The 27,142-nt window shown below is 37.5% G+C and overlaps 1 protein-coding gene across 5 annotated transcripts in view; it reads right to left on the minus strand.

Moving 5' to 3' along the window:
• TBC1D32 (TBC1 domain family member 32) overlaps positions 1-27,142 on the minus strand; it is a 204,141-nt gene that overhangs the window by 36,212 nt on the left and 140,787 nt on the right. For 4 of the 5 annotated variants that reach the window (XM_081295926.1, XM_081295923.1, XM_081295922.1 and 1 more), the window contains one exon: positions 2,463-2,546. The exons of the other annotated variant lie outside the window; for it this stretch is intronic. In XM_081295926.1, coding sequence (XP_081152052.1) covers positions 2,463-2,546 — 84 coding nt within the window. The remainder of the gene's footprint in view (positions 1-2,462; positions 2,547-27,142) is intronic. 5 annotated transcript variants of the gene reach the window in all.

Raw genomic sequence — 27,142 nt, forward strand, 5'->3', positions numbered from 1 at the left:
TTATTCCAGTTGCAGAGGATAACACTGATGGTAAGACACAAAAACTACAGTATAGAACAATCAGACATTAGGTCAGAATATGAGAAAGAAATGACAATCAGATGTGTTAGTGTATATGCCAAGTCTATGGTTTAGTAATTTGTATTTTCAGCTCCCATCTTTCCTCAACTTCAGATTCACATACCTATTCATGTATGAAGTATGCCTATTTGAATGTCTAATAAGTATCCACAACATAGCATAAAAGCAAAAACCAGCTTCAAAATACGCCCCCACAAGCAGGTTCATTCCCCTTTCTTCTTCATCTCACAGTATATTTGTTCCATCTTCCCAGAAGCTCAGAACAATCGCTTAAGAGTCTTTTTTGATTCCTTCTTTTCTCCCAAACCCCATATTCAACCTGTTACTCAATCCTGTTGGTGTTATCTTCAAAATACACCCCAAAATCCAAGCACTTTTTATTGTCTCCACTACTGACATTCTCAGCTGAGTCATGACAATTTTTCATCTGGATCTTTTCAGTAGCACCGTAACTTATCTCCCCACTTTAGCCCTTTGTCATCCCCTTTAGTCTTTTCTCAATACAGTGGCCATAGTAAACTTATAAAATGTAAATCAGCATGTCATTCATATGTTCAAAACCCCACAATAATTTTCAAGACCCTAGAGCACTCTCTCCTCTCTGATATTAACACCATCAAACTTCCTTTTACTCCTTTCCAGATTAAGTAGTCTTCTTCATGCCATTTGAGGAGAAATCTCTTACCTTGAAAATACTCACAGATCTTTCTCCCACTTCTCCTCCTAGTTGTGGATTAAAAATTACAAGATTGATAAAACCTTGTGTAAATGCTATTATACTGAAACTACCACTCCAACTAGCACTTCCTGTTCCTTATCTTGTTGTGTTTTTCTCATTTATCACCATACCAGTTGACATACTGAACATTTTATTTATTTCTATCTTCCCACCAGAAGGTGAACTCTATGAGGGCGATATTTTTCTCATGATTTCTGCTGGCATCCCAACAATTTAAAAAATGCTAGTACATAGTAAGGTATAATATCTATTTGAGGAATAAATGAATATGTGGGTAATAATATATGTGTAAAAGAATAGTGTTCTTGAAAAACAAGCATGAGGTATGCAGAGAAAGTGATGATGCTAGAGGGGAAAAAAAAAAAAGGGCAGGAAAATGTAAGGCCTGGAGCACCATGGGAGGCTTAGACCCTATGCAGTGATAAAGGGTAAATTCTAAGGGGTACTAAGTGGTCAGATTTGCACTTCAAAGTTCACTGTACGAGCAGTGTAAAGAATACCTTTGAGAAAGAATAAAACTCCAAATTGATATACCATGGATAGAAAGTCTACTGTAATATCTAAGGGAAGAGATGATGTTGGACAGAACCAACATAAATAAGAGTAAAAATGGGTAGAATTAGATGAATTTGAGACATATTAATAACAGAACATAACTGAGTGGTTGGAAATGTGGACTTAAAGTCAGTGATGATTCTTTAGTTTCTGGCTTAGATGGTCAGTAGATCATCGTAGTGCCTATCACGATAGAAAATGCAGGAGGACAACGTATGTCAATAAGATCCAAAGTCCCTGCTGACACTCAGAGTTTGAGGTATTCTATACTACATTCAGGTGGTGTTACCAAGTAGGCAGATGGAACTAAGAGAATGAAACTTATGGTAGACTTTGAGGAGAATAAATTTTAAAGACATTAATTTATCTGAAGTGAGGTAAATATGTAGGCTACAGTTTGAATATGGTTCATCTCCTCTGAAACTCATGTTGAAGTTTAATCCTCAATGCGTGATATAAGAAGGTTGACACTTAATCTATGGCATGTTAGAGATAGAGTCTTTGGGATATTAGGATTAGGTAAACTCATAAAAGTAGAGCCTTCATGATTAAATATGACAGGTCTTATAAGAAGGAGAGATCAGAACATAGACATATGCATTCTTTGTAGTTCAGGTTGCCCTGCACCATACACCTAAGAACTCTGTCAGAAAGAAAGTCATTCATGAGATGTCTCCTCCTCTCAACTTTGAGCAAGAACCAGAAGCCAAATCAAACCTTTTTCTTTATAATTTACCCAGCCTGAAATATTGTGATATTCCAACAGAAAACACTGATACAGTAAAATAGTATGAGACATGCTCACTAGAGAATACCTGATAAGATCAGAAGAATGAAAGATACTACCTAAAGAAAAACAAAATCTAATGGATAAATCAAACAAACAAACAAACAAAAAGAAAGTCCCAGAATTACAAGGAAACATACAATTGCAAAGAGATTTGATATCTGAAATGTAAATGACATCAAACAATAGATTTAAGGATGGGAAAACTTGCACATTTTTGAAATCTAATTATACATCTTTATGAAATATTATCTATTTGCACATTGAGCATTTTTAAACATCAAAATGTTTAAAATGTACCTGTATATTCCACTGAGGGGAAGTAACATTCAGATGGATTTTCAGTGAGATGAAGCACAAAAGTTTCAAGTAATTCTACTAAAGCTGTAATAAACAGGAGAATAATTAGGATATTAAAGGTCAAGAATGATACGTGATAATGCATCTCTAAAAAATCACAAACTAGTAGATAAAAGTCACCTGAACTCCTTAACAGTTATACTCTAAGGGGTTCTAACTCAAAATATATACAGTTTTAGTATTCACAACAATGTTTCCAATTTAAATTAAATTTTAATAGCTTATCTGAGAACCTATTCAGTGTAAAACTGGAAACGAAAGATCTGTTATCTTTAGATTCTCTAAGGATTATTTTAGAATTTGTTAAATGATTTCAATATACTAATCAGGCTATAAAATCTTATCATGATCATTTGCAGACACAGAGAAAACAAAGGGGCTCATGCCTCTTTCAAGTCCATGACATATGGATATACATTTTATATACTGTGCAATTTAGAAGTGAGAAAATGATTCTTTATTGGAGTGGTGCAATGAAATGTTTTAAATCATTTCATTTCATATACTCTACTCATAATGTGATTTCAAAGTGAAAGAAGATGAGTATTAAAAAGTATGAAAATGCAATAGTCAAGAATCAGAAAGGACACCAGTACTGTCGATTAAATTTACAGTTGCTTAGAGGAAACAATTAACAGCATGAAGAAAGAGCCTTCAGAATGAGAGGAAATCTTTGCCACGTATTCTTCTGACAAAAGATTAATAAACAGGGTGTATGTGCTATGTTTAAAAAAAAAGAAATCTTACCAAATAACCCAATCAATAAATGGGCCAATGAACTAAACAGGCATTTCTCAAAAGAAGAACTGCAAATGGCCAACAAATATAAGAAAAATATTCAACATCTTAGCAATCAGGAAAACACAAATTGAAACTATACTGAGATTTTACTCCAGTTAGAATGGCAATCATCAAAAATACAAGTAATAATAAATGCTAGTGAATATATGAGAAAAAAAGTATTGAAAGGGGCTGAAAACTAAGACAACCACTTCGGAAAACAATATGGATATGCCTCAAAAAACTAGAAATGTAGCTGGGTACAGTAGCACATGCCTGTAATCCAAGTGGTTCAGGAGGCTGAGGCAGGAGTACCCTGAGTTCATAGTCAGGTCTGGAGATGTGGCTCAGGGGTCCAGTGTCCTAGAGTTCAATCCCCAGTACCAAAAAAAAAAAAAAAAAAAGAACTAGGAATGTAATTACCATATGAACCAACTAGCCAATCCTTGCTATTTATCCAAAAGACCTAAAATCAGTATAAGGATACATGCTATACTATATGGATACGATGGTTATACCAGCACAATTCACAATAACCTAGTTATGGGATCCATCTAGGTATCCTTTAATATATGATTACATAAATTAAATGTGGTATGAACAGTGGAGTTTTTCTCAGCCATAAAGAGGAATGAAATTAAGTCATTTTCCAGTAAATGGGTGGAATTAGAGAACATCATACTGAGTGAAATAAACCAGAAGCAGAAAGTCAAGGAAGTTCCACGCAGAAGCTATGGAGAAATAGGATTAAAAAAAAGAAAATGTGGTGATCTCATAAAAACAGAAGGGAAAAGTGGAGTAAAGAGGTAGGGAAACAGCAAGAAGGATGAGAAATGGAAAGGAAAGGAACAGTAGAATGAAAGTAACCAATATATGTTATGTGGGTGTAGAAACATATCACAATGAATTCAAATTTTATGTATAAATATAATGTACTAATTAAAAATAAGTAGGCAAAAATTGATCACTCCAACAAAGAGATAAGAGAGCAAATACAGGCAGCCATTGATGATACCAATAAACAGATAAGGAAGTAAATACAGGCATCCATTGATCACACCATCAAAGAGATAAGGGAGCAGATACAGGTAGCAAAACATTACTTCAATAAAGAAATAGAGTTTCTGAAAAAAAAATCAGAAATCCTTAAAATGAAGGAAACAATAAACCAAATAAAAAACTCAATAGAAAGCATCACCAATAGACTAGATCACTTGGAAGACATAACATCAGATAATGAAGATAGAGTATACAATCTGGAAAATAAAGTAGACCACACAGTGAAGATGACTAGAAACCATGAGCAGAACATCCAAGAATTATGGGACAGCATCAAAAGACCAAATCTAAGAGTTATTGGCATAGAGGAAGATACAGAGTTTTAAACAAAAGGAATGTACAATCTCTTCAATGAGATAATATCAGAAAATTTCCCAAGCATGAAAAATGAATTGGAAAACCAAATAGAATTGGCTTACAGGATACCAAATGTACAAAATCACAACAGATGCACATAAAAGCACATTTTAATGAAAATGCCTAGCATACAGAATAAGGATACAATCTTAAAGGCCACAAGAGAGAGGAATCAGATCACATATAGGAGGAAACCAATTTGTATCTCAGCAGATTTTTCAACCCTGACCCTCAAAGACAGGAGATTCTGGAACAATATATACCAAGCTCTGAAAGAAAATGGATGCCATCCAAGAATCTCATATCCAGAAAAAACATCAAGATTTAGATTTGATGATGAAATAAAAAACCTTCCATATTAAAAAAGAAAGTTAAGAGAATTTACAACTAGAAAGTCTGCACTACAGAATATCCTTAGCAAAATATTCCATGAAGAGGAATTAGAAAACAAAAATGAGAATCAGCAAAGGGAGGAATTACACTAAAGGAAAAACTAATAAAAGGAGAAAACAAATCAAGTTAAATACCAACAATAAACACAAATGGCTGGGAATACAAATCATGTCTCAATAATAACCCAGAATGTTAATGGCCTAAACTCACCAATCAAAAGACAGACCAACGAGGATCCAAGATGGCAGGTCAGAGGGAGGCAACATTCTGTGTCACTCCGTGACCTGGGTCTCAACTAGTGGAAATACTGCTTTGATGATTGTGACAGAGGACCCCTCCATGTGGATCCCACTCAAGAATCATGGCCACCATGCAGCGTGGGGCCCTAAGCCTTAGCGTTAAGGAATCCCAACTTCCAACTATTCATCTATACAGGTCTTGTAGGTGCCTTTGCAAGACCACTGGCATTGCACCAGCACAGAATTCCCAGATACTGCTCCCACAAAGGACACTCTGTTGCTACCCAAGCACAGGAACTCTCGCCGCCACTGCTTTGTGAACTCCCATCTACTAAGATGGGGCTCCCCCGGTAGCCTCCATCTTGGGATTTGGCAGCTACTGCCATAGTCCCCTACTTGCAGTAGCCTGCCTGCACCTGGGGACATCACAGTCTCTGAAGAAAGCCAACAACCTCAACACTGCACACCACAAAGTGCATCTCTGGATGCATTACACAACAACATCTCTTGACTCCCCCCTCCTGACCCGACATCCCATGGCTGAAAGCAGCACCCTCCATCTTGGGTCACCTCCATCACCATCTTTAGTCAGAGCAACTACCACTTTGGAACTAGATAGCCAGGTATCCATAGTTTTCTAATTAGCTCCAACTCCCCTGAAGCTGCTAACTCAGTGGAGTGACTGAACAATACAAAACAGCCCTCTGTGACAGGTACACAGCCACCAGAGTGCAACACATAAGACCCACGGAGAGAAAGGTTCCTGATTAAGAAGTAGAAAGGGAGATGGTGAGGGAGATACACTCTAGAAACTAATTTAGAGGGCAGGAACTGTGAGGTCTACAGATGACATGAGAAGATAGGATCTGGTGTCCATGTCATAGGAGCAGATCCCAAAAGAAGATGCTTGAGGTGCAGTCTCCCAATGGGACATGTGGGTGCCGTACCCCACTTCCAGGTGCCCTGCACCCAAGACCAACCCTCAAGCCCTAGTAACCCCCACCATCCTGAGGGCAGAGATACCAATTAAGAACAGACATCCCCATCTATTGGATGAGATGGGAAACAGGAAAGATAGTGATTTCCAACCAAACAATCATTGTTTCTTCCTTTGAGTTTTTTTCTTTATTCTCCCTTTTTATTCCCCACCCTCACATCTCCAACATATGTGAAACTATGTACTTTGCATGAATTAGGATATTGAGGACAGAGACAACTGAATAGTATATTACAGTTGTTTGGTATATTCTTTTTTTCCTTCTTTTTGTTTTTTTTTTCTCTCCAATTTTTACTTTTTTAACATTTTAAATTTTTTCTTAATGTATGTTTGTCTTATGTAATCTACTCTCTTTCCTCTAACTTGTCTACCCAAAATTACTACCTCTCTATTCTTCTGCTACTAACCTTCTTCTTTATATTTCTCTTTCACATTTCCTAAGTAAGATATAATAACTCTATATCCTCATCCCATACCTCCTCAGCATATCTTCTTACACCTCACCCCAGGTTCTTTGTCCATCAGAAACTGTAGACCTTTTTACAAACCTATTAACTATATTATATATAATAATTGAATTCACCATTTCTGTGCATTATGACCAAACTGTAAATGTTCTAATAACATCTATTTGTTTTTAGGTGGTATTTTGTTTATATTGGGATCTCTTAACATTGTCCTTCCCCTCAAAGGTGAGGTATTGGAACCCTACAGGGGCACTGTAAGCCTATAAGGTAAAAACGGTAACCCTTCAGATCCACAGAGCTAGAATAGAAGACACACAAGTAACATGAAAAGACAAGGGAATAAAGTGCCCCAAACAAATCAAGATACCACATTATTAGAAAACATGGCCAGCAGAGCAGCACAAATGACAGAGAAGGAGTTCAGTATGTACATAATTAAAATGTTTGGGAATTAAAGGATGAGCACATACAGGCAGCAAAAGATCATTTTGACAAAGAGCTACATAAGGAAATACAAGGAGCAAAAGCTTACTTCAATAGGGAGACAGAGGTTCTAAACACACACACACAAACACACACACACACACACACACACACACACACAAAAACAGAATTCCTTGAAAGGAAAGAAACAATAAGTCAAATTAAAGACTCAGCTGAAAGCATCACCAACAGAGTAGACCACTTAGAAGACAGGACCTTGGACAATGAAGACAAAATATATAATCCTGAAAGGAATGTAGACCATACAGTAAAAGTGTTAAAAAACCATGAGTAGAACATTCAAGAAATATGGGATAGCATAAAAAGACCATATTTAAGAGTTATTGGAATAAGAAAGGCATAGAATTCAAACCAAAGGAATGAACAATCTATTCAACTAAATAATATCAGAAATTTTCCAAATATGAAGAACGAATTGGAAAACTAAATTCAAGAGGCTTACAGGACACCAAGTGTACAAAATCAACACAGATCCACACCAAGACACATTATAATGAAAATGCCTAACATACAGAATAAGGACAAAATATTAAAAGCCAAAAGAGAAAGGAATCAGATTACATATAGGGGGAAACCAATCACGCTATGTGCAGATTTTTCAACCTGGACTCTGAAACCTACAAGATCCGGGAACAACACACATCAAGCTCTGAAAGAAAATGGATGCCAACCAAGAATTTTATGTCCAGCAAAATTAAGGTTTAGATTTGATGATAATATAAAAAGATGAACAAAAGATAAAAGAATTTAAAGCTAGATTAAACCTACACTACAGAACATCCTTGACAAAATATTCTGTGAAGAGAAAATGAAAAACAACAATGAAAATAAGCATAGGGAGGTAATACTCTAAAGGAAATGCTAATCAAAGGAAAAACAAGTTAAGTTAAATAACAAAAGTTATTTAATATTTAAATAACAAAAATGGCTAGGAATACAAAACATGTCTCAATAATAACAGTGAATGTTAATGTCCTAAACTCACCAATCAAAAGACATAGGCTAGCCGATTGTATCCAAAAAAAAAAAAAAAAAAAAAAGACCCAACAATATATTGCCTTCAACAGACACAATTCATAGGAAAAGACGTACACAGACTGAAGGTGAAAGATTGGGAAAAATCATACAACTCATTGACTGGGGAAAAAAGCAGGGGTTTCTACTCATATCAAATAAAGTAGACTTTTAACTTAAAGTTAAACAAAAGAGAAAAAGAAGGACATTTCAAACTGTTCAGGGGAACCATACACCAACAAGACATAACAATTATAAATATGCATGCCCCAAACATTGGAGCATCTATGTTTATCAAACTTTCTCAAGTTAAGAGTCAAACTGACCACAACACAATATGTATGGGTGACATCAACACACCTCTTTCACCACTGGACAGATCTTCCAAACAAAAGCTGAACAAAGAAACTATAGAACTCAATAATACAATTAGTAAGTCAGGCTTAACTGACATATATAGAACATTTCATCTTTCAACAAGAAAATTCACTTTCTGCTCAGCAGCACATGGTTCCTTCTCTAAAATAGACCATATGTTATGCCACAAAGCAATTCTTAACAAATATTAAAAAAGTAGAGATACTACTCTGCATTCTATCAGATCACAATGGGATGAAATTAGAAATCAATAATAAAATAAAAAATAAAGCTACTCCAACACCTGGAGACTAAATAATATGCTGCTGAACGAACAATGGGTTAAAAAAGACATCAAGGAGGAGATTAAAAATTCTTAGAGGTAAATGAGAACACTGATGCAACATATTGAAATCTCTGAGACACTATGAAGCCAGCACTAACAGGAAAGTATGCAGCATGGAGTTCAACCTTAAAAGAAGAAAATATCAACAAATAAATGACCTACCACTACATCTCAAAGCTCTAGAATAAGAAGAACAAATCAACCACAGAAGCAGTAGAAGATACGAAATAACTAAAATCTGAGCTGAAATCAATGAAATAAAAACAAAAGAAACAACTGGAAAAATGCACAAAACAAAAAGTTGGCTCTTTTTTTTTAATTGGTTGTTCAAAACATTACAATGATTGCAGAATCACATCGGTTACACACCCACATTTTTACATAATGCCATATTAGTAACTGCTGTATTCTGCTACCTTTCCTATCCTCTATTATCCCCCCTCCCCTCCCCTCGCATCTTCTCTCTCTACCCCGTCTACTGTAATTAATTTCTCTCCTTTTTTTTTCCCATTCCCCTAACAACCTCTTACATGGATCAAGGACCTTGATATCAAATCAGAGACACAGCGTCTGACAGAAGAAAAGGTTGGCTCCGATCTACATATTGTGGGGTAAGGCTCCAAATTTCTTAATAGGACACTCATAGCACAAGAGTTAATAACAAGAATCAACAAATGAGACTTACTTAAACTAAAAAGTTTTTTCTCAGCAAGAGAAACAATAAGAGAGGTAAACAGGGAGCCTACATCATGGGAACAAATTTTTACTCCTCACACTTCAGATAGAGCCCTAATATCCAGAGTATACAAAGAACCCAAAAAAGTTAAACAATAAGAAAACAAATAACCCAATCAACAAATGGGCCAAAGACCTGAACAGACACTTCTCAGAGGAGGACATACAATCAATCAACACGTACATGAAAAAATGCTCACCATCTCTAGCAGTCAGAGAAATGCAAATCAAAACCACCCTAAGATACCATCTCACTGCAGTAAGATTGGCAGCCATTATGAAGTCAAACAACAACAAGTGCTGGCTAGGATGTGGAGAAAAGGGTACTCTTGTACATTGCTGGTGGGACTGCAAATTGGTGCGGCCAATTTGGAAAGCAGTTTGGAGATTCCTGGGAAAGCTGGGAATGGAACCACTATTTGACCCAGCTATTGCCCTTCTTGGACCATTCCCTGAAGACCTTAAAAGAGCGTACTACAGGGATACTGCCACATTGATGTTCATAGCAGCACAATTCACAATAGCTAGACTGTGGAACCAACCCAGATGCCCTTCAATAGATGAATGGATAAAAAAAAATGTGGCATTTATGCACAATGGAGTATTATGCAGCACTAAAAAATGACAAAATCATGGAATTTGCAGGGAAATGGATGGCATTAGAGCAGATTATGCTAAGTGAAGCTAGCCAATCCCTAAAAAACAAATGTCAAATGTCTTCTTTGATATAATGAGAGCAACTAAGAACAGAGCAGGGAGGAAGAGCAGGAGGAAAACATTAACATTAAACAGAGACATGAGGTGGGAGGGAAAGGGAGAGAAAAGGGAAATTGCATGGAAATGGAAGGAGACCCTCATTGTTATACAAAAAGTTGGCTCTTGAATAAATAAATAAAATTAAAAAACCATTAGCTATGCTAATGAAGAGAAGGAAAGGGAAAACTCAAATTACTAACATACGTGATGCAAAAGGAAATATCACAACAGACACTACAGAAATACAGAAGATAATTAGGAAATTATTTTGAAAACTTGTAATCCAATAAAATAGAAAATATTGAAGGCATCAACAAATTTCTAGAGTCATATGCCCAAACTGAATCAGGATCAATTTCAAGCAATGAAATAGATGATGCCATCAGAAGCCTACCAGTCAAGAAAAGCTTGGACCAGATGGATACACAGCTGAAGTCTACAGACCTATAAGGAAGAACCAATATCAAAACTCTTCAATTTATTTTAGGAAATAGAAAATGAGGGAATACTTTCAAACTCATTCTATGAAGCCAATATCACCCTGATTCCAACACCAGGCAAAGACTCATCAAAGAAAGGAAACTTCAAACCAATATTGATAATGAACATAGATGCAAAAATTATCAATAAAATTCTGAAAAATTGAATACAAAAACATATCAAAAAGATAGTGCACTACGATCAAGTCATCCCAGGATGCAAGACTGGTTCAAAATACGGAAAACAGTAAACATAATCATCATATCAATACACTTAAAGGTAAGAATCATATTATTATCTCAATATATGTAGAAAAAGCATTGGGAAAATAAACAAGGAGAGAAATGAATTACAGTAGATGGGGTAGAGAGAGAAGATGGGAGGGGAGGGGAGGGAGGATAGTAGAAGTAGCAGAATACAACAGTCACTAATATGGCATTATGTAAAAATATGATGTGTAACCGATGTGATTCTGCAATCTGTATTTGGGGTAAAAATGGGAGTTCATAACCCACTTGAATCTAATGTATGAAATATGATATGTCAAGAGCTTTGCAATGTTTTGAACAACCAATAAAAAAAAGAAAAAAAAGGAAAAAGCATTCAACAAAATACATCATCCATACATGTTCAAAACACTAGAAAACAGAAATAACAGGAACATATCTCAACATTATAAAAGCTATCTATGCTATGCCCCAGGCCAACATAATTCTAAATGGAGAAAAAATGAAAGCTTCCCTCTAAAAATGGGGACAAGACAGGGATGCCTTCTTTCACCACTTCAATTTAATATAGTTCTTGAATCACTAGCCACAGCAATTAGACAAACAAAAGAAGTTAAAGGGATATGGAAATAAAAAGAAGAACTCAAAACTATTTGCTGATATGATTCTAATCCTAGAAGACCCAAAACTTTCTACCAGAAAACTTCTAGAACTAGTAAATATATTCAGTAAAGTAGCAGGATACAAATAAACACCCATAAATCAAAGGTATTTCTGTATGTCAGTGACAAATCGCAGAAAGGGAAATGAGGAAAACTATCCCATTACAATAGCCCTCCCAAAATAAACAAATAAATAAAATACTTGAGATTCAACTTAACAAAAGAGGTGAAAAATCTCTATAATGAAAACTACAAAACCCTAAAGAAAGAAATTAAAGAAGATCTTAGAAGATGGAAAGATCTCCCTTGTTCTTAGAAAGGCAGAATTAATATTATCAACATGATCATAACTCTATACAGATTTAATGCAATTCCAAAAACACTATACAGATTTAATGGAATTCCAATCAAAATCCCAATGATATTCCTCATAGAAATAGAACAAGCAGTCATAAAATTCATTTGGAAAAATAAGAGACCCAGAATAGCTAAAGCAATCTTTATCAAGAAGAGTGAAGCAGGGGCATCACTATACCAGACCTCAAACTATACTACAGAGCAATAATAACAAAAACAGCATGGTATTGGCACCAAAACAGACTAGTAGACCAATAGTACAGAACAGAGGACACAGAGACTAACCCACATAATTACAGTTATCTTATATTAGACAAAGGTGCCAAAAAATATACTTTGGAGAAAAGACAACCTCTTCAACAAACGGTGCTGGAGAAACTAGAAATCCATATGCAAAAAAATGAAATTAAGCCCCTATCACCATGCACAAAACTCAATTCAAAGTGGACCAAGGACCTAGGAATTAAATCAGAGACTCTGTGTTCAATAGAAGAAAAACTAGGCCCTAATCTTCATCATGTATGATTAGGCCCCAACTTTCTTAATAAGATCCTATAGCGTAGGAATTAATATAAAAAATCAATAAATGTGATGGATTCAAACTAAAAAGCTTCTTCTCAGCAAGAGAAAAAAACAGTGAGGTGAATAGAGACCCTACAATTTTGGAACAAATTTTCCACACACACATCAGATAGAGCACTAATCTTTAGGATATATAAAGAACTCAATCCCCCAAAAAACAAATGCTGAGTGTTTTCTCTGATTAAGGATGCTGATTCATAATGTGATGAGGTGGTGGTGGGTGCATGGGAGGATTAGATGAACTCTAGATAGGACAAAGGGGAGGGAGAGGAAGGTAGTGAGCATGGGGGGAGGAAAGATGGTGGAATGAGATGGACATCAGTACCAATATACATGTATGAAGACACGAATTGTGTGACTACTTTCCCTGATTCCAATAGATGCATTTTGCTCAACCACCCATAGGAGGGGCACCACATACTTCCATATGTTCTGAGGGATTGGCTATAGTTATTAACAACACTAAAAATTTATCCACATATGTTAATTCCTATCTCAATTAGCACTTCTCTAAAACTAATCATAAGTATGGCTGAATTAAATAATTACAAGAATGATAACAGATTTACTCATTGTATAATCACTGAAAATTCCATTATGTACAACTTAAAAAAAAAAAAACATTCATGACATGAAACAATTATTTTTTTATCCAAAATGATTTATTTATTTTTTATTGGTTTTTCACAACATTACAAAGCTCTTGACATATCATATTTCATACATTATATTCAAGTGGATTATGAACTCCCAATTTTTACCCCAAATGCAGATTGCAGAATCACATCGGTTACACATCCACAATTTTACATAATGCCCTATTAGTAATTGTTGTATTCTGCTACCTTTCCTATCCCCTACTATCCCCCCTCCCCTCCCCTCCCCTCCCATCTTCTCTCTCTACCCCATCTACTGTAATTCATTTCTCTCCTTGTTTATTTTCCCATTCCCCTCACAACCTCTTATATGTAATTTTGTATAGCAATGAGGGTCTCCCTTCATTTCCATGCAATTTCCCTTTTCTCTCCCTTTCCCTCCCATCTCATGTCTCTGTTTAATGTTAATCTTTTCTTCCTGCTCTTCCTCCCTGCTCTGTTCATAGTTGCTCTCATTATATCAAAGAAGACATTAGGTATTTGTTTTTTAGGGATTGGCTAGCTTCACTAAGCATAATCTGCTCTAATGCCATCCATTTCCCTGCAAATTCCATGATTTTGTCATTTTTTAGTGCTGCATAATACTCCATTGTGTATAGATGCCACATTTTTTTTTATTGGTTGTTCACAACATTATAAAGCTCTTGACATATTATATTTCATACATTATATTGAAGTGGGTTATGAACTCCCAATTTTACCCCAAATGCAGATTGCAGAATCACGCCAGTTACACATCCACAATTTTACATAATGCACTAATAGTAATTGTTGTATTCTGCTACCTTTCCTATCCCCTACTATCCCCCCTCCCCTCCCCTCCCATCTTCTCTCTCTACCCCATCTACTGTAATTCATTTCTCTCTTTGTTTATTTTCCCATTCCCCTCACAACCTCTTATATGTAATTTTGTTTAGCAATGAGTGTCTCCCTTCATTTCCATGCAATTTCCCTTTTCTCTCCCTTTCCCTCCCATCTCAAGTCTCTGTTTAATGTTACTCTTTTCTTCCTACTCTTCCTCCCTGCTCTGTTCATACTTGCTCTCATTATATCAAAGAAGACATTTGGTATCTGTTTTTTAGGGTTTGGCTAGCTTCACTAAGCATAATCTGCTCTAATGCCATCCATTTCCCTGAAAATTCTATGATTTTTTCATTTTTTATTGCTGCATAGTACTCCATTGTGTACAGATGCCACATTTTTTTTATCCATTCATCTATTGAAGGGCATCTGGGTTGGTTCCACAGTCTAGCTATTGTGAATTGTGCTGCTATGAACATCAATGTGGCAGTGTCCCTGTAGCATGCTCTTTTAAGGTCTTCAGGGAATAGTACGAGAAGGGCAATAGCCGGGTCAAATGGTGGTTCCATTCCCAGCTTTCCCAGGAATCTCCAAACTGCTTTCCAAATTGGCCGCACCAATTTGCAGTCCCACCAGCAATGTACAAGTGTACCCTTTTCTCCAGATCCTCGCCAGCACTTGTTGTTGTTTGACTTCATAGTGGCTGCCAATCTTACTGGAGTGAGATGGTATCTTAGGGTGGTTTTGATTTGCATTTCTCTGACTGCTAGAGATGGAGAGCATTTTTTCATGTACTTGTTGATTGATTGTATATCCTCCTCTGAGAAGTGTCTGTTCAGGTCCTTGGCCCATTTGTTGATTGGGTTATTTGTTATCTTATTGTCTAATTTTTTGAGTTCTTTGTATACTCTGGATATTAGGGCTCTATCTGAAGTGTGAGGCGTAAAAATTAGTTCCCAGGATGTAGGCTCCCTATTTACCTCTCTTATTGTTTCTTTTGCTGAAAAAAAACATTTAAGTTTAATTAAGTCCCATTTGTTGATTCTAGTTGTTAACTCTTGTGCTATGGGTGTCCTATTAAGGAATTTGGAGCCCGACCCCACAATCTGTAGATCGGAGCCAACTTTATCTTCTATCAGACGCAGAGATTCTGATTTGATATCAAGCTCCTTGATCCATTTTGAGTTAACTTTTGTGCATGGCGAGAGAAAGGGATTCAGTTTCATTTTGTTGCATATGGATTTCCAGTTTTCCCAACACCATTTGTTGAAGATGCTATCCTTCCTCCATTGCATGCTTTTAGCCCCTTTATCAAATATAAGATAGTTGTAACTTTGTGGGTTAGTCTCTGTGTCCTCTATTTTATACCATTGGTCCACCCGCCTGTTTTGGTACCAGTACCATGCTGTTTTTGTCACTATTGCTCTGTAATATAGTTTGAAATCTGGTATCGCTATACCGCCTGATTCACTCTTTCTGCTTAGAATTGCTTTTGCTATTCTGGGTCTTTTATTTTTCCATATGAATTTCATGATTGCTTTATCTATTTCTACAAGAAATGCCGTTGGGATTTTGATTGGCATTGCATTAAATCTATAGAGAACTTTTGGTAATATCGCCATTTTGATGATGTTAGTTCTGCCTATCCATGAACAGGGTATATTTTTCCATCTTCTAAGATCATCTTCTACTTCTCTCTTTAGGGTTCTGTAGTTTTCATTGTATAAATCTTTCACCTCTTTTGTTAGGTTGATTCCCAAGTATCTTATTTTTTTTGAGGATATTGTGAATGGAGTGTTTTTCCTCATTTCCATTTCAGAAGTTTTGTTGCTGATATACAGAAATGCCTTTGATTTATGCGTGTTGATTTTATATCCTGCCACTTTGCTGAATTCATTTATTAGTTCTAGTAGTTTCTTTGTAGACCCTTTTGGGTCTTCTAGATATAGAATCATGTCATCTGCAAACAGTGATAATTTAAGTTCTTCTTTTCCAATTTTTATGCCTTTAATTTCTTTCGTCTGTCTAATTGCTCTGGCCAGTGTTTCGAGAACTATATTGAATAGAAGTGGAGATAGAGGGCATCCCTGTCTTGTTCCGGATTTTAGAGGGAATGCCTTCAACTTTTGTCCATTCAGAATGATGCTAGCCTGAGGCTTAGCATAGATAGCTTTTACAATGTCAAGGTAAGTTCCTGTTATCCCTAGTTTTTCTAATGTTTTGAACATAAAGGCATGCTGTACTTTGTCGAATGCTTTCTCTGCATCTATCGAGATGATCATATGGTTCTTATCTTTAAGTCTATTGATGTGGTGAATAACATTTATTGATTTCCGTATGTTGAACCATCGTTGCATCCCAGGGATGAATCCTACTTGATCATGGTGCACTATTTTTTTGATGTGTTTTTGTATTCGATTCGCCAGAATTTTATTGAGGATTTTTGCATCTAGGTTCATCAGAGATATTGGTCTGTAGTTTTCTTTCTTTGAGGTGTCTTTGTCTGGTTTCGGGATCAGGGTGATGTTGGCCTCATAGAATGAATTTGGAAGAGCTCCCTCTTTTTCTATTTCCTGAAATAACTTGAAAAGTATTGGTATTAATTCTTCTTTAAAGGTTTTGTAAAACTCCGCTGTATACCCATCCGGTCCTGGGCTTTTCTTGGTTGGTAGTCTTTTGATGGCTTCTTCAATTTCATCTATTGATATTGGTCTGTTCAGATTGTCTATATCCTCCTGACTCAGTCTGGGCAAATCATATGACTTAAGAAATTTATCGATGTCTTCACTATCCTCTATTTTATTGGAATATAGATTTTCAAAATAATTTCTAATTGTCTTCTGTATTTCTGTAGCATCTGTTGTGATATTGCCTTTTTCATCCCGTATGTTAGTAATTTGAGTTCTCTCTCTTCTTCTCTTCGTTAGCATGGCTAAAGGTCTGTTGATCTTATTTATTTTTTCGAAGAACCAACTTTTAGTTTTGTTAATTTTTTCAATAGTTTCCTTTGTTTCAGGGTAAAGAGAGAAGGAGGAGTCAGGATCCCATTATCCACTTTCAGAATATGCCCCCAATGACTAATACTTCCCACTCTGCCCCACCTCTTAAAGGTTTCTATGATCACTCAATTGCACTAAGCTGGAGAGTCATCCTTAAACACTTGGGCCTTTGGGGAAAATTCAAGATACAAACTATAGCAGAATCTCAGGCTGACATTAATTAAAATGTTTAAGGGTTTGGCATGGGAAGAGTGTTTTCATCTGATTTTGTTTTATATTCTACTTGGAATGGTTGTACATCTCTGTATTACACCTATATCTTGCTAAATATTTGTCTGTTCATCAATAGCAAGTACACAACCACTTCTTTCTGACTTAAGTAAACACTAATTCTCGATTTGGAGATAAGAAGAAAATCCTAAAGCCAATACTCAAAGAAAGCAATGCTCGGTTTTACAATATTCAGCATGGACTATTAGCTGAAAAGCCACTGCAAAAAGCTGCCTCTTACTTCTACTATGTAGGACTGTGAAAATGGAATTAGTCTAACTCATAATTCTTCAATCTTCTCTTGTTTAGTGGTATTGGAAGGAACTGGCCCTGGGCATCAGGAGGCAGCAGTATTCTGGCAGAATTTGGAACACTGCATTTGGAGTTTATGCACTTGAGTCATTTATCAGGAAACCCCATTTTTGCTGAAAAGGTGAGATTCTCTAGTACAAATTGCATTGCAAAGCAGGTCTTATGAGAAATAATATCCTCTCCTGGGAGATGTGGTAACACTGGATGTGGAAAATAGCCACCAAGGTTCACACAGCTCTTTAGGAAGTTTGGTAATATGTAGCATTGCATTTGACTGTAAACCCTCAGTCTTTTCATGGCACCATCTGACTCAGGAGGAGAAGTCCTGTGTTGAGAGCCACAGCCAAAGGGGCCCCAGCAAACTTCCAGCTGCCAGCAAACTTCCAGCTGCTGGCTGATGATTGGTTCACAGCGGCCCCAGCAACATCTAGCTGATTGGCTCCTCTGCGGTGATGTTCATTGGGCTGTTTCCCTGCCCTTCAGACTGCCAGCTGATGATTGGCTCACAGCGGCCCCAGCAACATCTAGCTGATTGGCTCCTCTGCGGTGATGTTCATTGGGCTGTTTCCCTGCCCTTCAGACTGCCAGCTGATGATTGGCTCACAGCGGGCCCCAGCAACATCTAGCTGATTGGCTCCTCCACGGAGCTGCTCATTGGGGGACTTCTTTGGCTCCGCCCATGCAACCCAGCCAATCGGCCTCAAGAGCAGGAGGATTGTGGGAGGTGGTGAGGCTTGTGTGGGTGAGAGGTTTGTGGGAAGCCAGTGGTGGCAGTTGGGCTCTGGGGGTTTTTTCCTGAGGAGCTGTTTTGTTTGGCGTTTGTAGTTCTAAAAATAAAGTTAGTTTCTTTTGACAAGTGGCTCCTGAATTGTGCCCAGCCAGACTGTGGCAGTCCTGGTTTCCACATTTTCTCTCTGTACTTTAAGTTACTTCGTCTGATTTTTTTTTTCCTCATCTAAAATATATAATGTTGCATGGACTATATGAGGCAAGCATGTAAAAGGCTTAAACTCAAAGTGTTATACAACTGTGAGGTAAGACTTGAATTAATTTCTAGTTTTCAGAAAGAAAATGCATAGATATTTGGATAAATTCATATCCACCCCCATAACTCTGTCCTTAGCTTTCACTCCACTTTTCTGCTCCCCTTCCTTCTAAAGCTTTATCTGTTGTCTTCTCTTCTTGTCTCCCACTCTTGAACCCTGTCCTCTTGGGCTTTTCTCCCATTGACACTTAACACAATGACCAATGAGTGCCACATTGTCGAGGCCATTTGTCACTCACCCTTTGTCTTCCCTGCCCTCTTCAAATTCAGTATAGCTGGTCAGTTCCTTCATCAGGTACACTTTGCCCTTGGCTGCAGGCATAGAAAACTCTACTGGTTTGCCCCTTTCTTTGCTCGGTGCTCCTTCTTGGATTCTTTTCTTGGAACCTACCCTAGCCTGTAAGCATTGGAAAGCACCAGGACTCAAACCTGGGTCTCTTCCTTCTTATATTCCCTTCCTACATTGTCTCATCCACTGTCAGGGCTTTATATACCATCTCTATATTGACCCACTGTTTATAATTCCAGTCCCAGACTGTACCTTGAACTTCGGATTCTGTACACAATATTTATTCAACATCTCCACCAGGAGGCCTAATAGACAAGTCCCACTTAAAATCCCCAGTCCCAGACCCAACCCCAGACAGACTTCTACACCAGTTTACCATTTGGGCAAGTAGCACATCAGTTTATCCAGTGGCTCAGGCCAAAGATGTTGAAGTCATCCTCTTTCTGTAAACCCCAGGTCTACTCCATCAAGAAACCTCTGGCACTATCTTATTGCCTCTGCCGCCACCCTGGTCCAGGGCCTGTTGTTTCTCACCAGCACTCTGCTGTGGCCACTTTCCCCCTCCCCTCAGTCACACCAGTTCTATAAAACAGTAAGCCTTTGCTGATACTCAAGAGTAATAACAGCCCTTATTTTTCCCTGTGAGGCCTGTGTGCCTGGGCACTGCCCACTCTCCCAAGTGCTCGCCACCATTCTCCCCTTTACTTCCTTACCTCTGTCCTCAGTGGCCTTACCAAACCCACTGTCCTCTCAGAACTTTTGTATTCATTCCTCCCTCTGATCAAATGCTCTTCCTTCAAATCTCTCCATCTACTCAGACACATCAGCCTTCCTAGACCACCCTGACTAACAGCATACAGCTTCTCCACTTCACTCTGCTCTGTACTGTTACCCTCTGTCTTAGCTCAGGTTTCCCTAACACAAATGCATAGATTGGGTGCTTTTAAACAACATAAATTTATATCTCATTGCTCTGAAAGCTGTGGAATCCAAGATCAAGATGTGAACAAGGCAGTTTTCATTCTGGGGTCTCTTGACTTACTATCCTACCACTATCCTATCATGTGCTCAATTGACTTTTTATTTTTACACAGAAAGAAAGAGAGACAGAGACACAGAGAGAGAGATATCTTGAGTCTCTTTTAAAAGCAATAATTCCGTCGTAAAGGCTCTACCTCCTGACCTAATTACCTCCCAAAGCCCTATCTCCATAGAGCCTCAACATATAAATTTGAGAAGGGATGTTATTCATTCCATAGCACCTTTTTAAAATTATTTTTATGAAATTTCTATTGACAGACTATTTTTATTTGCTTTTTTTTTCTGTATCATCCCCATAGTATGTAAAATTCTAAGAGACCAGTGACTTTGTTTACCCACTTATATCCTTAGTTCATAGTATGGGGTCCAAATATGGTAAATAATCAGTGTGATCATAGTCACCACTATTATTTTTGCAACAATAAGCTGATGGCAGTTATTTTTGTTCTAACTTGTCATCATTTAAATCCACTTACTTTTTCTAGAGTGGCAAAATAATCAAGAAAGAACAACATGAAAATTTTTTCTTAATTCATATGTTGAAGCTCTAAGTGTTTCTTAGTAGTAACACTTCATTTTCTGTTGTAGGTAATGAATATTCGAAGAGTCCTGAACAAATTGGAAAAACCAGAAGGCCTTTATCCTAACTATCTGAACCCCAGTAGTGGACAGTGGGGTCAACGTAAGTCAAAAGATTAGCATTCATTAAATTGGAAATCCATATGCAACAAAATGAAATTGAATCCCTTTCTCTCGCCATCCACAAAAATTAACTCAAAATGGATCAGGGAGCTAGATATCAAATCAAAGACACTGCGTCTGATAGAAGAAAAAGTTGGCTACGATCTACAAATTGTGGGGTCGGGCTCCAAATTCCTTAATAGGACACCCATAGCCCAAGAGTTAACAACCAGAATAAACAAATGGGACTTACTTAAACTAAAAAGTTTTTTCTCAGCAAGAGAAACAATAAAAGAGGTAAATAGAGAGCCTACATCCTGGGAACAAATCTTTACCCCCCACACCTCTGATAGAGCCCTAATATCCAGAATGTACAAAGAACTCAAAAAATTAAATAATAAGATAACAAATAACCCAATTAACAAATGGGCCAAGGACCTCAACAGACACTTCTCAGAGGAGGACATACAATCAATCAACAAGTTCATGAAAAAATGCTCACCATCTCTAGCAATCAGAGAAATGCAAATCAAAACCACCCTAAGATACCATCTCACTCCAGTAAGATTGGCAGCCATTATGAAGTCAAACAACAACGAGTGTTGGCGGGGATGTGGGGAAAAAGGTACACTTGTACACTGCTGGTGGGGCTGCAAAATGGTGAGGCCAATTTGGAAAGCAGTATGGAGATTCCTGGGAAAGCTGGGAATGGAACCACCATTTGACCCAGCTATTGCACTTCTCGGACTATTCCCTGAGGACCTTAAAAGAGCGCACTATAGGGATACGGCTGCATCAATGATTATAGCGGCACAATTCACAATAGCTAGACTGTGGAACCAACCTAGATGCCCTTCAATAGATGAATGGATAAAGAAAATGTGGCATCTATACACAATGGAATATTATGCAGCACTAAGAAATGACAAAATCATAGAATTTGCAGGGAAATGGATGGCATTAGAGCAGATTATGCTAAGTGAAGCTAGCCAAGCCCTAAAAAACAAATGCCAAATGTCTGCTTTGATATAAAGAGAACAACTAAGAACAGAACAGGAAGGAAGAGCATGTGGAAAAGACTACAGATAACAAAGACGAATGGGGGGAGAGAAACGGAGAGAGAAGGGAAAGCATATGGAAATGGTAGGAGACCTTCAAGGATACATAAAATTACAAGAGGCTATGAGGGGCAAGGGGGAGGGAAAAAAAAGGGAGAGAATTGAACAACAGCAGGGGAGATAGAGAGGGAAGATGGGAGGGGAGGGGAGGGGAGGGGTGATAGTAGGGGTTAGGAAAGGTAGCAGAATACAACAGACACTAATATGGCATTATGTAAAAATGTGAATATGTAACAGATGTGATTCTGCAATCTATATTTGGGGTGAAAATGGGAGTTCAAAACACAATTTGAGTCTAATGTATGAAAGATGATATATCATGAGCTATGTAATGCTTTAAATAATCAATAAAAAATTAAAAAAAAAAATAAATAAATAAAATCCCACAAAAAAAAAAAAATCAATTTCGTTAATTTCCGCTCTGATTTTAATTATTTCTTGCCTTCTGCTACATTTGCTGTTGTTTTGCTCTTCCTTTTCTAGGGCTTTGAGTTGGAGTGTGAGCTCATTTATTTGTTGGTTTCTTCTTTTTTTGAGGAATGACCACCAGGCGATGAACTTTCCTCTTAAAACTGCTTTCATTGTGTCCCATAGATTCCGATATGTTGTGTCTGTATTTTCGTTTATCTCTAAGAATTTTTTTATTTCCTCCTTTATGTCTTCTGTAACCCATTGATCATTCAGTAACATATTGTTCATTTTCCAATTTTTCCTTCCTTCTTTTATCATTGATTTCCAGTTTCATTCCATTATGATCAGATAAAATGCATGGTATTATCTCCACCCCTTTATATTTACTGAGGGTTGCCCTATGGCATAATATATGGTCTATTTTTGAGAAGGATCCATGTGCTGCTGAGAAGAAAGTATATCCATTTGATGATGGTTGATATATTCTATATAAGTCAGTTAAGTCTAGGTTATTGATTGTGGTATTGAGTTCTATAGTTTCTTTATTCAAATTTGTTTGGAGGATCTGTCCAATGGTGAGAGAGGTGTGTTGAAGTCTCCCATAATTATTGTGTTGTGGTCTATTTGATTCTTGAATTTGAGGAGAATTTGTTTTGTGAATGTCGCAGCACCATTATTTGGTGCGTAAATATTGATAATTGTTATGTCTTGTTGGTGAATGGTTCCTTTTAACAGTATATAATGACCTTCTTTATCCCTTTTGATTAACTTAGTCTTGAAGTCGATTTTATGAGGATGGCCACCCCTGCTTGCTTACGAGGACCGTGTGCATGGTATATTTTTTCCCATCCTTTCACCTTCAGCCTGTGTATGTCTTTTCCAATCAGATGTGTCTCCTGGAGGTAGCATATTGTTGGATTTGTTTTTTTTAATCCATGATACCAGCCTATCTTGCTTTATTGGAGAGTTTAAGCAATTAACATTCAGAGTTACTATTGATATATGTTTTGTACTTCCATCCATGTTTGATTATTTATCCTTTGTAAAAAAAATTTAGTTTGTTTCTCCATGATTATCTTTCCCCTCGCCCTCTGTCTTTACCGAGGCACTTCCTACTGATGGTTTTGGTTATTGTTTTTCATTTCTTCCTCGTGTAGTGTTTTGCTCAAAATGCTTTGCAATGCTGGTTTTCTGGCTGCAAATTCTTTTAACTTTTGTTTATCATGAAAGATTTTTATTTCGTTGTCATACCTGAAGCTTAATTTTGCTGGATACAGAATTCTTGGTTGGCATCCATTGTCTTTCAGTGTTTGAAATACATTGTTCCATGACCATCTTGCTTTCAGTGTCTGTGATGAAAAATCCGTGGTTAACCGTATTGGTTTACCCCTAAATGTAATCTGTCTCCTTTCTCTTGTAGCTTTTAATATTTTCTCTTTGTTCTGTATATTGGATATCTTCATAACAATGTGTCTTGGCGTTGGTCTACTGTGATTTTGTGTGCTCGGTGTCCTGTATGCATCTTCAATTTGTATATCTGTTTCCTTTTTTATTTCTGGAAAGTTTTCTGTAATTATTTCATTCAGCAAGTTTCTCATTCCCTTGGTTTGAATCTCTGTACCTTCTTCTATCCCAATGACTCGTACGTTCGGTTTCTTAATGTTATCCCATAATTCTTGGATGTTTTTCTCGTGATTTTTTACCAGCCTTTCTGAGTTGGCTAGACTCTTTTCAAGATGGTATATTTTGTCTTCATTATCTGATGTTCTGGTTTCTACTTGCTCCACTCTGTTAGTGATACTCTCAATTGAGTTTTTAATTTGGTTTATCGTTTCCTTCATTTCTAGAATTATTGTTTGATTATTTTTTATAATCTCTATCTCCTGATAAAGATGCTTAACTTCTTCTTTTATCTGTTTGTGAAATGCATTCTCAATGTGTTCTTTCGCTGCTTGAATTTGCTGTCTTGTATCCTCTTTAAGGTTCCATTCCATCTGTCTTAGGTGTTCCTTGAGTTCTTTATATGACCATTTTTCTGATGACTCTAGGTCCTCCTGAATATTTAGGCTGTCCTGCGTTGTTTGTACTCCTTTTCTTCCTTGTTTTTTGAAGCTGCTCATGTTGCTTCTTGTTCTGTTTGACTGCTGAGTTACTGTTTACTCCTATAAATTAGTTTGATGCTTGGGAGGAAAGGTATTTGAAGGGAAGGGAAGAAGTCTCTAAAGAGAATGAGAGTAGGCAGGTAGAATTCAAGAAAAAAGGGGGGATAAGAAAAATGAGAAGACTAAAGAAGAAAAAGAATAGGAACTAAAAAAGAAAAAGATTAAAAAAAATAATAATAATAATATTTAAAAAAATTAAATTAAAATTAGTAGAAAAAAAAATTTAAAAAAATATTTTGTAAAAAAAAATTAATAAAACAACAAGAAAGAAAAAAATGAAAATGAAAGAAAAACCTAAATCAAAAAAAAAAAAAAAAAGGAGAAAAGAAAAAGAAAAAAAAATCCTAATAAATGCAGTCTTAGAGTTTGATTAAATTCTCTTCCAGTAGATGGCGCTGTGCCCACTAGGTCAAGTTTCTCCTGTCAATACGCGGGAACCAATCACTGTGCAGCAGCTCCTCCCATACTGGGCGAGTCTCCAATCCTGAGTGTCTAGGGCCTCCTCTTGTGTCTAGTCACTGCCCACTTTTTCTCTAGCCAGGCCCCTCTCACCACAATACTGGCTACACGCCAAGTCTGCTGCTCCTGGGAGCCCTGTTTTCATGAACGACTGGGCACACTCTTCCAGTTTGCCATTCCCTGAGAACCTAAGCTTGTAGAGTTTGGGGCTGAGAATCCTCAGCGGCTTTTACTTGCCCTCTGGTATCCACTTCCCCGTAGGTGGTGCAAGAGACCTCAGCAGTCAGCTCTGGTGGGAGCGGTAGTTCCGCTTGCGGGACCCGCACCACCTCTGATTCCCTCTGGCTGGCTGAAGCACTCACAGGAGAGCTGGGAGGGGCCCTTACTGGAGAGCTGGGAGGGGCTCTTAGAGTTTTCCCGATGTGTGGAGAGGCAAGGCTATGGGATCACACACCTGTTTCAAGGAAGTTATCTCCTCCGCAGCAGTCTGATGACATGGTTTCCCTTTGCCGGGAGACTAATTCAACGGGTGGGTCCTTCTCTCCCAAGCCCCGTTTCAAACCTGAGGCCACTACTTATGAAGGCTCGGTAGGCATTTACCTTCGTATGATGAGAAGGGCTGACCAGTTGTTTCAGCGGGATGAATTAATGCCGAGTCATAGCTGTTTGTCTGCGGGAAGCAGGTGACCGGGAGTTTGAATTCAGCGGGTCAGAGCTCAGTGCGTGTTCTCGGATCACTTGGATTTTAAATTGTCGCTCATCTTATCAGCTGTTTCATATAATTCGGCAGCTCATTCGCGCGGTGAAGAGTCTGCTCTATGGTGCTCCGCGGGAGGCGGCGGCAGCAGCCGCCACATTTTTTTTTTATCCATTCATCTATTGAAGGGCATCTGGGTTGGTTCCACAGTCTAGCTATTGTGAATTGTGCTGCTATGAACATCGATGTGGCAGTATCCCTGTAGTACGCTCTTTTAAGGTCTTCAGGGAATGGTCCGAGAAGGGCAATAGCTGGGTCAAATAGTGGTTCCATTCCCAGCTTTCCCAGGAATCTCCAAACTGCTTTCCAAATTGGCCGCACCAATTTGCAGTCCCACCAGCAATGTACAAGTGTACCCTTTTCAACACATCCTCGCCAGCACTTGTTGTTGTTTGACTTCATAGTGGCTGCCAATCTTACTGGAGTGAGATGGTATCTTAGGGTGGTTTTGATTTGCATTTCTCTGACTGCTAGAGATGGTGAGCATTTTTTCATGTACTTGTTGATTGATTGTATATCCTCCTCTGAGAAGTGTCTGTTCAGGTCCTTGGCCCATTTGTTGATTGGGTTATTTGTTTTCTTATTGTTTAACTTTTTTGAGTTCTTTGTATACTCTGGATATTAGGGCTCTATCTGAAGTGTGAGAAGTAAAAATTTGTTCCCAGGATGTCGGCTCCCTATTTACCTCTCTTATTGTTTCTCTTGCTGAGAAAAAACTTTTTAGTTTAAGTAAGTCCCATTTGTTGATTCTTGTTATTAACTCTTGTGCTATGGGTGTCCTATTAAGGAATTTGGAGCCCGACCCCACAATATGTAGATCGGAGCGAACTTTTTCTTCTATCAGACGCAGAGTCTCTGATTTGATATCAAGCTCCTTGATCCATTTTGAGTTAACTTTTGTGCATGGCGAGAGAAAGGGATTCAGTTCTTAACTTAAAAGAAATTAACTTTAGGATACTACTATCTAGAAAATAAGCCAAAAAATATTGCTTTGTCTAAAGTGAATATGATTTTAAATGACAGATATTTCTATAAAGGATTTTAAATTGTAATCCTTTTCCCTTTAATCATATTTATTTATTTCCTGGTACAGGAATATGATATTAAGACCATCAAAAAACAAACTGTACAATACTTATATAGCAAAAAGAACACAGAGTTTTCTGCTGAGGAGAAACTGAAGGTAGAGTGTGCCAGGATACTTAGGCATAGATTGCTTTCTCCATCAGCCTTGCCATCTGCTATGATCTCAAAGTTGGTGTCCCCCCAAATCCATACATAGGCATCTAATACCCAATGTGAGTGTA

This window comes from Spermophilus citellus, assembly GCF_964194105.1.
Source record: "Spermophilus citellus genome assembly, chromosome: 5".
NCBI classification, from domain to species: domain Eukaryota; kingdom Metazoa; phylum Chordata; class Mammalia; order Rodentia; family Sciuridae; genus Spermophilus; species Spermophilus citellus.